Below are 17,282 nucleotides of genomic sequence, written 5' to 3' on the forward strand. Positions count from 1 at the left end.
GCGTTATCTTCTGAGACACCTCTGGTGGGATTCGCTTTGGGATACTGAGACGCTCACCTCTTGACATCACAGACTTTACTCAGCTGTCTCCAAAACCAACTTGTCTGGATACAAGTCCAGGTTTCCATCCAGCTTTTTAATCTACAGCCTAATCTATCCTTAGTGGATGAGGGAAAGGCAGTGGACTTTACTACCTAAACTTTAGTACAGCCTTTGACACTGTTTCCCACAGTATTCTCCTGGGGAAACTGGCTGCTCACGGCTTGGACAGGCGTACTCTTCGCTGGGTAAAAAACTGGCTGGATTGCCAGAAAGAAAGACATTGAGGTGCTGGAGTGCATCCAAAGAAGGGCAACGAAGCTGGTGAAGGGTCTGGAGAACAAGTCTGGTGAGGAGCGGCTGAGGGAATTGGGGTTGTTTAGCCTGGAGAAAAGGAGACTGAGAGGAGACCTTATTGCTCTCTACAACTACCTGAGAGGAGGTTGTAGTGAGGTGCGTGTCAGTCTCTTCTCCCAAGTAACAAGTGGTAGGACAAGAGGAAATGGCCTCAAGTTGCACCAGGGGAGGTTTAGATTGGACATGAGGAAAAATTTCTTCTCCAAAAGGGTTGTCAAGCACTGGACCAGGCTGCCCAGGGAAGTGGTTGAGTCACCATCCCTGGAGGTGTTTAAAAGACGTGTAGATGTGGTGCTTAGGGACATGGTTTAGTGGTGGACTTGGCAGTGCTAGGTTAGCGGTGGGACTTGATGATCTTAAAGGTCTTTTCCAACATAAACAATTCTATGATTCTATGATTCTATCACTTTGCAAGAAAATGCACCAGCAAAAGCAGTGCTGTTCAAGCCATATTTTAAGGGTAAGTAAGTTTTTATAAAGTCAGTGCGTTCTCAGTTGGCAGAACAGTTCAGAGATAGTCATAAACACCTTGCTCTACCCAGCTACATCAGCCTCATGGCATTAGACCCTGGAAGGCAAAATGAAATGTTTTGTGCTGACCACCACAGTTTATTGCCAAGAACAAGGCTTATCTCATTTTGAAGTGATTATTGCAGTCAGAAGCCTGACCCCACTCCACGCCTTATAGACTTTCTGATTTACTGCAACACACTCTTCTCTTCCCACTCCCTGCGAGTCAGGAGCTTATCTGGGAAAACAGATGCCTTGAAAACGTGGGGCCCCTATTCTCTGTTCCAGCTGAATTCCACTTCTGACTAGAAGGGAGGGGGAAAGATTATTTTAAATCATCTTTAAGCTCCCCATATTTCACAGTAGGCAGAGGGCTAGCTTCACTTCTGATTGATAGCAATTAAAGCGCCTTAAGGTATTGTGATATAAGGCCAGCTATTTAGGAACGCTAACACCTTTCTGGCACACAGGAACAGGCAAAGAGGGTCTTTGGCTTCTCTGTCATAACATGTATCTCTGAGGTTAAAAGACCACAGAGAAAAAATACACCTTCTAAATAAAGGATATTTATTTTACTCTTATTACTTATTCCTCTTTACAGTCTGCAGATAGCCCTTCTGCCATGGGGGTTATAGTAGAAATAAAGGCTGGCTTAATTGTATTTACAGTGCTCTTAAGGAATAAATAACCCTATCTGCAACTCAGATATCTGAAAGTGCCCTCTCTAAGGAGTCAGACAGGCAGGATCCCCTACACAGAGCAGTCCAAGACCATATAAAAGCAAGATAATGTGTATAAGGTACAGAAGAATGCAGCTATGGGCTTAGGAAAACACTCCTTATGCAAATGCAGATAAAGACATTCCTTCCTTTTCTGCAGCCCTGAGAGATGTACGCTGACCGCCTCCCTGTCTGCCTCCAAAGGTGACCCACAAACGCCATTTCTGTGGCTATGTACATCCCCCTAACCTCACTCATGGGTGCTACTCTTCACCTCTGTCACCTAACACAGAAGTATCTCCTGCCTACATGGTCTTCCACTGCAAAGTCCTCAATGAAAAGAAGCTAAGACAGACACCCGAACACAGCTCTAGCTTCTTAGAAAGAAGCACGCTACTTGTTAGTGGTTAGAGAAAAGAAAATAAAGCATTTCTCATACCTTGGAGTTTGGAGAGCCAGCCCGGCCTTGCCAAAGTCCAAGTTTATCTATAGTTATGGAGACTCCTTAAATGGCAATAGAGGAAATACGGGTAGGAAAAACTATGCAGAGGAATCTGCTCATACCCATAATGTTGTGCTTTATTTGGGATAATAGAAGACTAAGATACTGGGATAAACTTGTGGAGGGATAGTGGCGTAAGAAATGCCCCTTGTGTTTTTTTTGGGAAAAGGAGTCATCAGCAATATAAAAACTCAGGTTAAAAGTCATGAAACACAAAAGCAAAACTTTGGGGCTGGAGCTGTGTTTCGATCTCCCCTTCCCACTGTTTTTTGTGGTAGTGTGCAAGTGGGGATGCCCAGGGTGCCCTGGCAGGAGCTCTTCATCGTCCCTGCATCAGTGAAAGGAGAGGAGGGAGATTTTCCCAGAGCAGCTCTGAAGGGAAGTGTATACGTGTGGGTGTACGTGTGGAGGTGAAGGAGCTGAGGATAAGAAAGAAAAAAAGCAGATACAGATCTTCATCCAGTGCAGTCATTAAAGAGAGAGCGGATGAAGTATCACCATCCTCTTCCCCCTTTACTTTCCAGCATCGGTGGTCGGAACTGGCCTAATTTCTGGTTTCCTTGGAAACCCTTTAGTGAGTATGTTTATTGTAACAGCTGGAGTGCAAATAGTGTAACTAAAGAAAAGCCTGTGAATAAAGAGATTTTGATAGTTCAGAGGGATTTAAGAGATGTGTGCATATGTAGGTTTACATGCATGTGCGTGTGCCTGCATGTATCTGTGTGCAGATGTGCACTCATTTTACGGAGGTTTCCAGAGGTTAGAAGTTTTCTTGGGACTGTGCAATATCTGAAAGGAACAGAAGGTGGCATGTTTTCAACATTTTCATGCAGCAAAAAAGTACAGTAAAAGAAATGCAGGAAGGAGCTACAGTAAAAGGAAAACAAGAAGGTAATAAAGTAAAAAGATACAGAAGGAAGAAGACAGCTAAGCCCAGACCATATCCAGTTTGATATATCTCTGCTGTTAATAATTGCATTAACACTGAAGGCTATTTATTTTCCCCATTTTTGCAATGTAATTCACATTAATAATTCACAGCCATAAGGGCTGATTTTACTAGACTGAAAAACACCTGGTCAATTGTCATGCGTTTCATTTTCAGTACTTTAACATATAATGAAAATTGTAAAATGCAGGTGTGTATTTTTTCTGTTTGTTTTTTGTTGTTGTTGTGTTTTTTTTTTCTTTAATGATAAAATTCACATAGTGTGACCAATTTATCAAGATCTATGTCAGGAAAATAAACGTGGCCCTGACAGTTTCCCTTTAAAGTGCAGGTACGTGGGAGATAGCACCAGGCAAGAAGGAGAATGAATTTATATTTTCCAGAAAATTATGAAGAAAAACCCCAAAAGAAATAAATTAGAGAAGATGACAGAACTGTTTGTTCTCAAGTCATTAAATCAAGACCTTTCTGAATATTCAGCCTGGTTTTGTGAAACTGTTACCACAAACAGGTGCCTTTTAATCTGCAGGCACACTCCTGGCCTGCCTACTTTTCTTTAAAGCACGCATTTATCTCTTTTTTCCAACCCACCAATCTCTTTTAAGCAACAGGTTTATCTCACACTGTGTGACAGCGGCACGAAAAAGACCCGTTCGCAGCCAATGTTGGTGACTCACCAGGTAGGATGCTCCTTGTGCCTTGAGCTCTCCTTTTCACTTTATTCTACGACTAATCGCCACAGCTCGTTTAATGAGAAGCAGACTGAAAGTTAGGTTCGAGTGCTCCAGAGGGATGGCGAGGGCTGGTCTGAGCTGGACCAAAGCGACCTCTCCTGCCCTGTCCAGGGGTGCCAGGAGCCACTGAGGAGTTAAGGCCCACGTCCATGGGCACTCATGTGAGAATAAAGCGGCACCTTTGTTGCCCCTTGGAGAAATCTTGGACTGCATCCGACAGCAGACAGCTCTTCTTTGTTTAGCAGCCAAATTCTCTTGTTCCCTGGGCAGCTGATTAGCTTTTAACTTCATACCTTCACTAAATGAAAAAGACTCTCTTAAAATGTCTGGGGACCAGGGAGAGAGGCCTCACGTGGCCCAGACGCTGGCAGCATCCCCCGTCACTGGCCCTTGGAGGCACACGCTCACTGACTGAGCCTGCTGCCTTCCCCCTGTTCGGGGGCATTTCCAGGTCACTCTGCTAATGAGTGACCAAAACTAGCTCACAGCGGTCGAAAAAGGGGAGCTGAGAGACCAGCAGCCCAGGAGAGGGGCGCAAGGAGAAGCTGCTGCCATAGCTATTGTTTTCCAGCCCCCAGGCTGCGGGCACTCAGGAGGGGGAAATCCTGCTACTGCAGCATCTTGACATAAAATAAATAGAAGAGGCACTGAAACATGGACTTTTGGAGAACTTCTGTCATTTAACTTCTCTTTTTCTCAATGCATTTACTTGCTGCTCTCCAAACGCAAGGTATTTTGGAGGAATGGTGTGGTGGTTTAACCCGGCAGGCAGCTAAACACCACACAGCCGTTCGCTCACGCACCCGCCCCCCCAGTGGGATGGGGGAGAGAATCTGGAAGAAAAAGTAAAATTAATGGGTTGAGATAAAGACAGTTTAATAGGACAGAAAAGGAAGGGGGGGGGAAAATAGAATATACAAAATCAGTGATGCACAATGCAATTGCTCACCACCCGCTGACCAATGCCCAGCCAGTCCCCGAGCAGCGGTCACTGCCCTCCGGCCAACTCCCCCCAGTTTATGTACTGAGCATGACGTTACATGGTATGGGATAGCCCTTTGGCCAGTTTGGGTCAGCTGTCCTGGCTGTGCCCCCTCCCAGCTTCTCGCTGGCAGGGCATGAGAAGCTGAAAAATCTTTGACTAGCGTAGAATCATAGAACTGTAGAATCATTGAGGTTGGAAAAGACCTCTAAGATCATCGAGTCCAACCATTGACCCAACACCACCATGCCCACTAAACCATGTCCCTAAGTGCCGCATCTACACGTCTTTCAAATACTTCCAGGGATGGTGACTCAACCACTTCCCTGGGCAGCCTGTTCCAATGTTTAACCACTCTTTCAGTAAAGAAATTTTTCCTCACATCCAATCTAAACCTCTCCTGGCGCAACTTGAGGCCATTAAGTGTAAGCACTAAAACTGAAACATCAGTATGTTATCAACATTATTCTCATCCTAAATCCAAAACACAGCAGTGTACCAGCTACTAGGAAGAAAATTAACTTTAACCCAGCTGAAACCAGGACAAATGGTTGTGCTACTCCCTGGAATCCTGCAGCAGACCAGGACTGAAAAGCTCAAGCTGGAAGTAGAGATTGCAGCTGCTGGTCCCAGGAGCTGCGACTGCTTAAGTCACCATCTGGGAGACAGTCCTGAATGCCACCGGTTTGCTTATTTTGGACTCCAGCAGAGTGTTTCAAATCAGTCTTCCTGACCCCAAGTGCTGGGTGGTGCATTCTCAGGTTTTGGCTGTGGGTCTGGCTGTTGTGATTCCTTCCAGGCAAATACACCTTGAATTCTGCTTCCCAGCTTGTAACACTTCATCCTTGTGACCTTATCTGAGGAATTACGTATGAATAAAAAAATATATTATATAATACAAGAATATAAACACACACATAAAATATGTACTATTTACATATATCAATATCTATTACATACTATATAAAATGCACAAACATTATATATAACTATATGTAAAGTTTAAAGTATATATTACATAATAAAATCTGTATAAAATTTATCTAATAATAAAAACATAATCTGTGTGTGTCTGTTTATGTGCACGCACATGCACTTGTTGCAGTCATGCTTTGACACTAATCATTTTGTTGGAGAATAAAACTTCTCAGCCACTTCATGAGGAGACTGGGATAACGCATATTACCACAGCTGACGGTTCCAGATGGGAACTACAGGCAATGTGTAAATGCTGCAAGAATTTTTTTGAATTGTTGGCATCACACTTACCATTCATAATGATGTTACAGATGCCAAATGCACAGTTCCTGAGGAAACTGAAATTTCCTGGGGGAGAATTATCTCCCCGGCACCTTCATTTTGAGAGCTAAATTGGAAAGGAAATTCCAAGCTGCAGTGCACCAAGCCAAAAGAGCTCAGACAGAAGCTGTTACTGGTGGTCCTGTTCTGAGCGCAGTGTTGCAGCGTAGGAAAATCACCACAGCTGAGGAAATAGTAATAAATGGGTACAGCAACTGTTGCAGGAGGTGTGCACACAAACCTCTTCAGGCCAATGTCTGATAACAGAATCTGAATTTCCTGGACAAGCTGTCTAACTATACAACCAGTTCAGAAAAAACCTGTCAGCAAGAGAAAGCAGTTATTGCATTGCTCACATTTAGCCTGGCTACATAAAAGCAGGAAGTGGGTTCTGCCTCTGCAACTCATCTTTTTTGAGATGCCAGTCTGATTAAAAACATTTAAGTTAGCAACAAAACAATTGCGGCCACGCACCACTCTGGGTGCTTCCTGCAGGTGGGTTTAGGTTGCAGTGCACAGCCTGCTGTGTTGAGAATCACTGCCGACGAACCAAGCTTTTCCCATAACCGAACACAGCATGCAGACCCTTAATCAGCAGTGAGAATTGCACTCCTCTGTTGCACTTCTGTTCAGCAACTTTTAGGTGTGTGTGTCCATCATGATACCATCCACAAATGGGGTTTTTCTGGACCTTGTTACTGAAGTTCACCTAAGTTAGGCTCTGAGTGGAGTTTAGGTGAAGTGAACATGGTCTGCTGAGACTTTTACCTCTGAAGTCTTGGAAGATGTGGCATAAATGAGCACATCCACTGTGCAGCATTGGCAGTCAACCACCAATGCAGTGGTTGACATTACAACTGGAGATGGAAGAAGTCACCCGGGGTGCAGAGGAGCCCCGAGAGTGCCTGTGCTGTACTGCACGCTCTGATGCATTAAGGTTGCATGGCATATTGAGGGCATCATGTGGCACCTCTGCTAGGTCCTGGGCACATGTAAGTTGCTGTATGTGTGATGCATGGGCAGCTGCTGATGCCCATAAAGCCATTATAAATCTCTCTCCAGCTGATGCTCTTTGAGGGTGGATACAAATCTTTCCTTTCCTCTTACTGTGAGAGAGCGTTTCAAGATCCTGACAACGGGAGGCCAGGAATCCTGTCTCCAGGAGACTCTGTAAGGCACACCGTTGATGAGGTGGTCTGTGGCACTGTTGTGTGACGCTGTTATGAGATGTGGGCATAGGAGAATAACTCCTATGAAGCCAACCTCCTGACATATCAACATCATTTTGTTCCCAAAGACAGAGGCTTTTTTTGTTCTGAACAATTAGCCAGATCCTACTCCAGCCTCTGTTTCACAGACTTGACAACACTGGGGACCAGTCCCTGTGGGGCACAGTGTAGCTTGCTGTATTGAGACCCAAGTCTCTTGCCAAGAAATGGAAGAGAAGCCCAGCCACATCCCCATGAGCTAGTACTTTTAAAGAATTTGGTATTTATGTTTCTTCCTTGCCAGAATCATTTTGGTGCCATTAGAAACATAAAAAATACATCAGTGAAAGAGACACTTGATACCCCAAGAAATACTCTTTTAACCTTTTGTTACAAACAGCAGAGAATAAATGGAGCATGTTTATAAGATAAATAAAATCATCAACAGTATCCTTTACCTCTGCCCCCACTCTCCTCTCTCCAGATGCTTTACCTCATTCTGCTCAGATCATATGCCTTCACAGGATACGCATCAGGAAAAGGCTATTGACTCATGCTACCATTTCAAGCAGTCCTCAGCAGGAGGTCTAGGCAGATGTAAGGTGCAGGTAAGCCAGCTGTTAGAAACCTAGGGTGCTGACAAATGGAAACTTTAATTCCCTCTTACCCCAAGATAAAAAAACACTGTTGTGTTGTACAACTGTCAGGGCATGAGAGTGGCTCTTCTGGGTTGGGTGATCTGCCTCTGGCAGTGCCCAGTAGTGGAGTTGTACAGAAGAGAAAGGAAAAAGAAGATGAACAGCTTGGTCTGTCTCCTGAATCCTCCCAGCTTTTTCTAGTCTGAGCTTTCTGAACCAGCTGTTGAAACAAATAGCTGATTGTAATGGACTTTTCTTCCATGAATTTCACTTCTTTTTTAGTTTGGCATACACGTCATCCTTCACTAATGAGTCTTGCAATTTTAATTTTAGGTCGGATGACTAGGTATTGCCTACTTTGTTTCATCCTTGTAGCCAGCAAATTTTGTTGGACATGACTTGATCACTGTGGACGATCTCGGAGTGGGAAATTAATGCCCTTTGATTTATTGATAGTGCTACAGCCCTGTGACCAGATTCTTTATTCATTTACATCATATATAGCTATTTATATTGGAGCAGGGCAGAAACACTTCCAATCTGATTTGCCCTGGCAGAAAACACAACACAGAGCTCACAAATACGACACCGGATGGCTCAGCTCAGTCTAAGTAACTGCTAAGAGTATAATCCACATGAGCAAGTTTAGGTAGTAGAAGGAAGCAGACGTAGCAAAGCAGGAATCACTGCCTGCTAGTTTATCCTTCCTTCTCGCAGTTGGTAAATATACGGTGTCACTTGTGTAACGAGCCATGAAGTAATAGCCTTTCTGACAGTGAAGGAGGTGGGTGCTTGCTTAAGTTCACACAGAAATCAGAGGCCTGTGCTGGCCAGATTACAAAGGGTGGGGTGAGAGGGGAAAGGTTCAGAGTTGCTTTTTCTTTCTTCATCGTAGTATGTGTGTATATATATATATATATTTAAAAAAAAAAACAGTTTCACTGTAAGTGTCTACGTCTCATATATTTCTAACCTGATACATTTGCCACTGGGAAAAAAATATAACGAGCTGGCACAAGAAACAACTGACAGTAACATCAGCACTGCAGGAACGAGAGAACTGCTTCCTGCAGGCTCACCTTCACCTGCCAATGAGTCTGGTACAATAAACCCTGCCAGCGCACAGGAACATGGCAATCCAACCTACAACGCACTTGCAGATATCTAGAGATTTCTGATGTTCTGGAATTGAAAGAAAAATCCCTCTCTGAGCCATGAGTGCAACCACAATGATTAAAAAACAACCCCCGTGCTGAACACTTCATGACCAGAAAACAATCAGTTCAGGAACAAAGCAGTGAGATTTATTGCAAACACCGTCGTAAGTTTATGTTCTTCCATCAATGTGACAAATTAGTTTTTCTTAACACTGCATTACTGACCCCTCTCCACAGTGTGATATTCATACACAAATTTCGGGTCAGTAACCAAAACAGAAGTAGTTTTATTTTTTTCCTGATACAAATGCCAAATATCACAGCCATAGACATAAGCAAAAAATTTTTCCAAATAAATATGCATGGAAAGATTTTTGACAGCTTGATAACAAATTTAAACACAGTAATTATTGTATAAATGGTTTAACAAATGGTATTACTGCTAGCAGAATAAGCATCTCCAGGGAAAAGAGGATTGAATACATAATCTGGAAATAGATTAAATATATATATAAAATATACTCAGTTTATTGCATGGATAGATAAATATTAACATATTTGTGCACATAACTGGGAACGAGGCACTTATTCAGGTTAGTATAAACAAGGCCACTTGTGAAATAGAAGGGAAAATGTTAATAAGCCTCCAAAACGTCTTGCTGAAATCTAAAACCTTGAAGCCATAATAAAAAAGGCATGTTGTTACAGATGTATTTATAGTTCACTGAATTGTAAGAAATCCAATTTCTTAAGAATGGGACGAATCCAGCAGGCCTTACTGAAAACACTGGGATTTTTTTCCCAGGCAGAGGACTTTGATATCTGGCTCATGAATCTTACTCATGCTTGTCCAGCTTTTCATTGTTTGCTTTGTGTTTTTCTTTGTTATCAGCAGTTTGCACTATTATTTTATATATTGTTAGACAAACATTAGTCTGACAATCCCCATCAACCTAAACATTTTACAGGGTTGTAATCAGATGCTATTCAAAACAGTGATCAAGTTGTTTACCGGGCTAAATATTTGGCTTGTAGAACACATGGTTTCTGATGTGATTTTATAAAAAGAAATAATAATTAAAAAAAGATTTTGCCTGCAAGCAACTTTAATGATATTTCAGTCTGTTAAAATTCAAAAGCAGAAAAATAGCTCTACCAATAAACACCTAATTTCTGTATTTTATATATATTTTTTAAAAAAGATCTTCTCTGCTTATACAAACCAGGCATTTTATAAATATTAAAATGTTCTATTATTTACATGTGTCCCATTTTACTGTAGAATCATTGACTGCTATTATCCAAAAATTCAGGTTCTAGGAGACAAATTCTGCATTTCTCATTATCATAGTGATTTCACATATAGGCATAAAGGCAAATTTGATCTTAGGTTACATTCGCAACTTAGTTGTGAACTTAAACTAAATACAAAAAGTATCTGTGGCTTAAGTCTTTGATCAACCTTCCACACATAATACATGGATCACAAAACCAGGAACTTCATTAAAAGAGTAAATTAATGTCAGGTGACTAGGGAAAAGGTCTAACGCACTGGGCATGTCTTGCAGATAATTGTTTCAGGCTAGAACTCAGATTAATTAAAATAAAAGATGACTGCATGATTTTAGTAATGGAGTTTGACCCTTAGGTTGCTGCAAACATCCTTCAATTAAGCAGTCTGAATCACAGTCTTCAGAAAACCTAGAAAAGGTAGGACAGACTCTGACCTGGTTCATTTGGTGAAAAACTGATGAAATCTTATTAAATGAGTGAAGTCATAACAATATAAATCCAGAGCAAGAGATATTAACATGAGTCCCTCTGTGGGCATATTCACACTGCACCATGAATCATAGCACAGATATTCCTAGGCTAGTAGGCCTCAATGTTTATGAATCTTTATGGCTCAGAGGACGATTGTGCAGAATTACTAGGTCAGGTCTGTCTGTGTTGACAGAGCACCACAGCCAGACCAAGAAGCCTTTTGGATGGATTTTTTAGTTCCGAGGCAGCATTGTGTGCTTGCAGCCAGGCAACTTTCAAGTTGGATCCTGCTCAGCTAATTAAGATCTCTGCAGCATGGTCCCCAGAATACCAAATCACAAGTGTATTGCAGCTGAAGATAGTTTGGGGGCTGCCCGCACCCACCACCACAAGATGGTGGAAGGAACAGGTATTTTAGCAGCAGTCTCAACAGTCTGATTCAGATTTTATATACTTTATATAGTTTAATGCCTTTGACTTGAAACGACTTATTCATATATAATGCTAGTGTGACAAAGGAGACAATCTGCCCTGAAGGTTACATAGCTTTCACAGCCAAGCATTTGGCAGGATATCTTTGGGACAGAACAGGTCCTGTCTGGATAAGAACTGACATGGGACACTGCTGATCCAAACTTCTATGGAACATCATGCTGTCATGTTACCTAAATCAAGAATGCTGAGAGAAAATTAGAATAACTCTTGCAAAAGTAGTCACTTGTGAAAAAATACCCAACAATGACCCAGCACGTTTGTCAAGATGTGCTATGATTATACAGTAATAAATACTACTTGATTCAATCAAATGCTAATTTTTTCTTCACTTTGTTGCCATTTAGTATGGCAACTGACAATTACATGCTGGATTCAGTATCATGATTCCTAGGCTCAGTTCAGGCAGAACCTTGTCCTCTGCATTTTGAATCTAACTCTATCATCTTCTCCAGGTACTGAAATACTAATGCTTGCATTTCCCAGCAGTGGATATGCACTAACAAATATAATTTACCTTACAACACTTCCATGATCCATTATAAACTTAAGAGGACATAAGCATCCAGTTTCTGTGAAAAGCAAAATTCTTTCTGGATTTGTTGCATTCTTTGGCTTTGTATAAACATAAATAAGGAAAAAAATTCTCAGATTAAATAGCTGAATAAGAATTTGCAGAAAAGAGTATGTATTGCATCCTGTGACATGCAACTGTTTATAATGTTATGCTGTCTAATCTAGCTGTCTTTTGAGAAAGCTCAGTTACACATAAGTAAAAAAAAAAAAAAAAAAATCACTGGCATAGCTTAAGTGAAGTCAAAAGCTTATAGCAGGGAGGATTCATGCCTAAGGCATTTCATCACATTTCAGACTAATTGTAGACATCGAGTTCTTTGTGAGAAACAGTACAAAACTTAACTGAAGAGGATAAGGATTCCTCCTCTCAAGTATTCTGTGTTTCCGAGGAAACAGATTTCCTCTCTTATTGCAGACAGGATATATAGCACCTTTGGATAGTTTCTTCTACTTTTTTGAAATGTCAGAAAATACAAAAACAAAACAAAAATCTCTCCCTTACAATACAGTTCCTTGAATTGCTGCTTAAGATTAGTGAATGATATAGGGACATCAGGATTACCTTTCGTGCAAAGTGGGAGATTCAGTATGGATTCTTCTATTGTTGATAAAGGCAGCAAGAGTTCAGCATAAAAAATTTCAAGTACACCTAGAAGCATATGAACTCTTTATTCCTCATGAGTCACCATGATCTGCTGCTAACAAAGTGCAGTTCAAGTTTTTTTTGAGGCACTCTGGAGACTCTGGCTTGAATCCTGCGGCCTTGGAATCAAACCTCTGAGCTGTCGCTGGTGTAATTATATGGTAGCATCATTGGTTCATTGCTGCCCGACTCCTTTGTGGCTTCCTTCTTCTCAGAATTTCGTTTCCATTTTAGCAGCAAAATGATGATTGCAATTAAGCAGATGGCAAGGAAAATGGCAGCAGCTCCACCAATGATTGTGACTACGCTGACCCCTGCACTTTGGTTATTCAGTTCCCTGGGGAGAACGCCATTGACCGCAACCTCCCTTTGAGGAACCTGTTTCTTGCTGGTGCGATCTAGTGCTATGTGCTGTATGTTTGTTCCTCGGTTGTTTTCTACTCCAATGTCTTTTGCAAGTTCTGGGTCCTGCTCAACTCCCCTCTTCTGACGTATCTGTGTGGATGCTGCTGGGCTCCCACCACTAAAGAGCGAGTGATACTGGTGCTCCACGCTTCTTTTGCCGATTCCGCGGTTAGCATTCTCTTTTGAACGTACAGTGTAGATTGTATGGACATACCACTCCCTACCCAAAGACACCTAGAAAGACACAATTTTTTGTATTTAAACACACACACACACACACACACACAATCTGGACAGCACTATACACAGAGGAAATCAATCACTGTTCAGAATCAATTGCCTGGACAAGTACTTTCAAAATCATGCACAGATAATCCCCCACTATGTGCCAATGTGCACCAGAGGAGTCGTGTTTTCTGCCAAAATTTTAAGAGGGGGTAGTCTCCATTCCTCTCCATGGCCAGACTCTATGGCTATCAGGTGCAGATGAAGAAGCATAGCCTTGGCATTTTTTTGGTACTGTTAGTACCAATGGCCATACATAGAACCTCGGCTGTAGACAGGCCGCAGAAGAGGACCTTCCAGGCCCAACCTGCGAGCTGACTAGGCCCTGGATGTGGCTCTATTTCCATCTTAACATAAGAAAACAGCTTTTTACTGTGAGAATGGTTGAACATTGGAACAGGGAGGCTGTGGAGTCTTCATCCTTGGAGATATTCAAAATCCAGCTGGACACGGTCCTGGGCAACCTGCTTTAGGTGATCCTGCTTTGAGCAGGGGGTTGGAACAGACAATCTCCAGAGGTCCCCGACAACCTCATCCCTTCTGTGATTGCGTGATTCCCTGCAGTCTGCATGAGATGATGCTATCTTCCTTGAATTTGTCTTGTCTTTTCTGGATACATAACAAATTTGGCCTCCACAAGGTCCAGTAGGATTGTCTGAATACTATCTTAAAGCTACTGGCTGATAATTTCAGTGGTTGCAGCCAAGTTCTGTTATTGTGAGAAATAACACATTTTCTATTTTACTCTTGTTTTTCTGAGTCTTTCTCAGGATATGCTGTTGTTTTTTCATATTCTTATTCTTTTGACAGAATGACAGCACCAAAATTCACTGCATCATTGGAAATGGATTCTTCATATAAAAGAAGAGATTTCATTTTCATGGGGGCAGATTATGAAACCCTTTTTATACTGGCAGGCTGTTCTCTTAAATATTCCATTGCTTACAATGGGACCTTTAATACTGAAGTGGGCAGGAGTAGGATTAAAGCCTCCTCAATATTTTTTCTACTAATTTATACACTTGAGTTTTGCATGTAGTTTTGCAAATACTAAACAGATAAATAATGGAGAGAAAACTCCTGGCTGGGTTATATAGATCAAAGGGATGAATGCACACAGCTGAAGGATTATATTTAATTAAGAAGTAGTTGTACCCTTTAGTTGTCAATTTCTAGGCTTTCCAGTGCTTAGATGTTTCACAATGTGTGAGTTTGCAAGGAAAGAATTGCACAGAAAATGCTGAGTATCAACTAGATTTGCATGAAGTTCGCTATAAATGCTTATGATTCTTTTATTTTTTGTCTTTGACAAGTGAGATGGGAAGCAATAAAACAATGCTGTGTAACAAGAAACTTATCAAGTTCTTAGAAGAAATGCATAAGTATAATTTGTATGATTTCTGCTTAGACTGTGAAATTAAGCAAGAGAAAAGCATAGGATCCCCACAGAAATCTTTTAATAAGTGCTCCAAATTTTATATCTAGATATTTTTAAGCATTTATAATCCTGTTTGACTGTCACTGGAATCAGAATAAATCTGTCTGTTAGCTTCAATATGACTTATTGTTAACACCACTTCTTGTGCAAGTGTTTCCTTCTTGGTTCAGTACTCTTGCTAATAAGCTACAGAAATCATACCTGAAATAGAGGAGTTGAGTCTACTTTAAATCCATCAGAGCCTGGCTGTTTAACTAATGGAATTGCTTCAGGATCGTCTATTGCAAGTTTTGCATTAAATAGCACATTTCCAAAGCTTGTGGCTTGCGTCTCCGGCTGAGCTTTGTCCTACATGGTCATGGAGGGGAAAAAAAAAGTTTGTAAAACACAGATTCATTTCTTCCAGGAAAAACAAAAAAAAAAAATTTATACGTAATGTATAAATTGTGTAATTTACACATGCTATTTTATGCAATCTAGTGTAATATCAAGAGAAAAGACATGAGAAGCTTGTGGTTACATCTGAGTTGTACTAACTTCTATTTAATCTCTTGCCTGAAGACTTTTTTGTTGAAATACCAGGGGGAAACACTAGAGAACAACCATAGCTACATTTCTAAAATAAAAAAGATACATAAATGTGGTCTGAAATAAAAGTAAGAAGTCTATTTTCCAGTTTAAAGAAGCTACCTTTCATTTCTATTAACAGACATTAATATAAATTAGTTTAGATAATGAGATAATCATCTTACTTAATGTTAACTCTCTAAAAGTTGGGCATCAGCTCTGTAGTCATCTAGGCTTACTCTATAATTATTTTCAGAAGGGAAACCATCTCGGATATTCTAAGCCAACTTTAGAGGTATCTCTCTTTCCCTATTGACTACAGAGGCAACCTGAATGACTAACTTTACATTATACACTAAATTTTGGATGGCTAAAGATGAAACAAATTCCAATCCTTAACTTGCATGTCTCCTAAGACTCCCTCTATGGTCAATGGATATAGACAATGCAGAGAAAAAGCCTATCTTGGGATTCTAACTTAGGTCAAACTCTAAATGATGAGAGTCCCCAGAAAGATTAAGAATAGAACCAGGAGGGAGAAAGGTAAGATACTCTCATCAGTTCATGTTAGCCTGGAGCTTGAGTCAAAAATTTGGTGCTGTAGAGAACATTTTAAAGAACAGTTGGTTTTGGATAAAAAAGAAGTTAGAAAAAAAAATTATATATGTGCATCCTCCCAGAATTAGAACACTTACCACAATCTTAAACCTGTACAGAAGGGATGGAGAATCAGCAAGGCACCCATATTCAGTGTTGGATGGATTATATTTGGGTACATATCCATCAGCTCCTGTGCATAGGAAAACCTTCTCGATGCTACAGTAGAAGGAATCACCCAAATTCTGCACTGGATCCACCATCACCCGACCATATATGATATCACCTGTAAACAGTGCACACAGTTCACATCCTATTACACTGGAACATTTAGCACAGTACTGAGGCCAAGTTAGTAAGCCTAGTCAAGAAGCTTAGTGCAGTGTAATGTGACTATATCCAAAGACACCTTGCTACCCAATTTCCTCTGTAGGTGGTTGTCAAGGGCTGTGATCAGAGTGCACACTCTTCATGCACTCTGGGCCACATAATAGCAGTAGGAGGCCACTGGAGAACCAGTTCAGGGGCTGCTTTAATTCTGGGCTATACTGGGCTCTTCGTTCAAAATGTGACTTAAAGAAATATTATGTACTCCTCTGCACCAGACCAGGGTGTAGGTTTTGGCCTCCTGACTTTGTCAAAGAGATTTTTTTTTATGTCAGTAGAATCCTGTTCAGGCTGCATAAGAGTTTACTTATGCTTGGTCAGACTGGCATACTGTACAAGTGAAATGAACATTATGAAAAGCCACAGAGACATTTTCTGAGACTTGGCTCCCTACTGTGTAATTGCATTTCAGCTGTCTGATAATGTTTAAGATAAGACATGCTTGCCAGGCCTGTACAAACAACCTGGGCCATTGCTACCCAGGCAAAAAAAGTATACTGTGTGCAGTGGTCAGATACATAGGACAGAAAGTAGTTAGGAAGGTTGAGAATCTGGAGAAGGAAAGGAGAAATGTTGCATTGCTTTTACAACAATTTGGAGCAACTGTAGACTTTGAGAGAGACCAGGCACCTGCTGTTCAAGAAACTGTGCAAATACAACACAAAAGACAGTTGTGTATTCAAGATGCTGGCACTCTAATAGACAAAAGAGGCACATGAGGAAAGCAGAGGAATGAAGTGACTGCTTAGGTCCACTGGCAGATGTATCAATTGAATCCATCTTCCCACTCCCAGCCTACTCAGTGGAGGATGGCGGGAAGGGAGAAAACCTTGATGCTGTGCAAGCACTGTTCAGTAGTAGCCAAAACATTGGCATGTTATCAACACTGTTTTAGCCACAGATGCAAAGCATGGCACCATGCTATTAAGAAAGTTAACTCCATCCCAGCCACACCCAGTACACTCACCCATAACAAGACGACTATGTAATATATTCACTTATCAACCAGGAATGTTCTTAATATCAGCCAATGT

The 17,282-nt window shown here is 41.2% G+C and overlaps 2 protein-coding genes across 2 annotated transcripts in view; both read right to left on the minus strand.

The window, feature by feature from the left end:
* The window catches only part of LOC143174094 (complement C4-A-like), a 63,635-nt gene extending 59,808 nt beyond the window's left edge, over positions 1–3,827 (minus strand). Inside the window, exon 1 of the mRNA XM_076364202.1 lies at positions 3,754–3,827. The gene's annotated coding sequence lies outside the window, so the exon portion shown is untranslated. The remainder of the gene's footprint in view (positions 1–3,753) is intronic.
* A 6,427-nt stretch (positions 3,828–10,254) lies between these two features.
* The window catches only part of FREM2 (FRAS1 related extracellular matrix 2), a 142,902-nt gene continuing 135,874 nt past the window's right edge, over positions 10,255–17,282 (minus strand). The window contains exons 22-24 of the mRNA XM_076364204.1: positions 15,960–16,147; positions 14,899–15,045; positions 10,255–13,208 (exon numbers count right to left, since the gene is read on the minus strand). Coding sequence (XP_076220319.1) covers positions 12,696–13,208; positions 14,899–15,045; positions 15,960–16,147 — 848 coding nt within the window. The 3' untranslated portion in view covers positions 10,255–12,695. The remainder of the gene's footprint in view (positions 13,209–14,898; positions 15,046–15,959; positions 16,148–17,282) is intronic.

This window comes from Aptenodytes patagonicus, chromosome 1 (assembly GCF_965638725.1).
Source record: "Aptenodytes patagonicus chromosome 1, bAptPat1.pri.cur, whole genome shotgun sequence".
Classification (NCBI taxonomy): domain Eukaryota; kingdom Metazoa; phylum Chordata; class Aves; order Sphenisciformes; family Spheniscidae; genus Aptenodytes; species Aptenodytes patagonicus.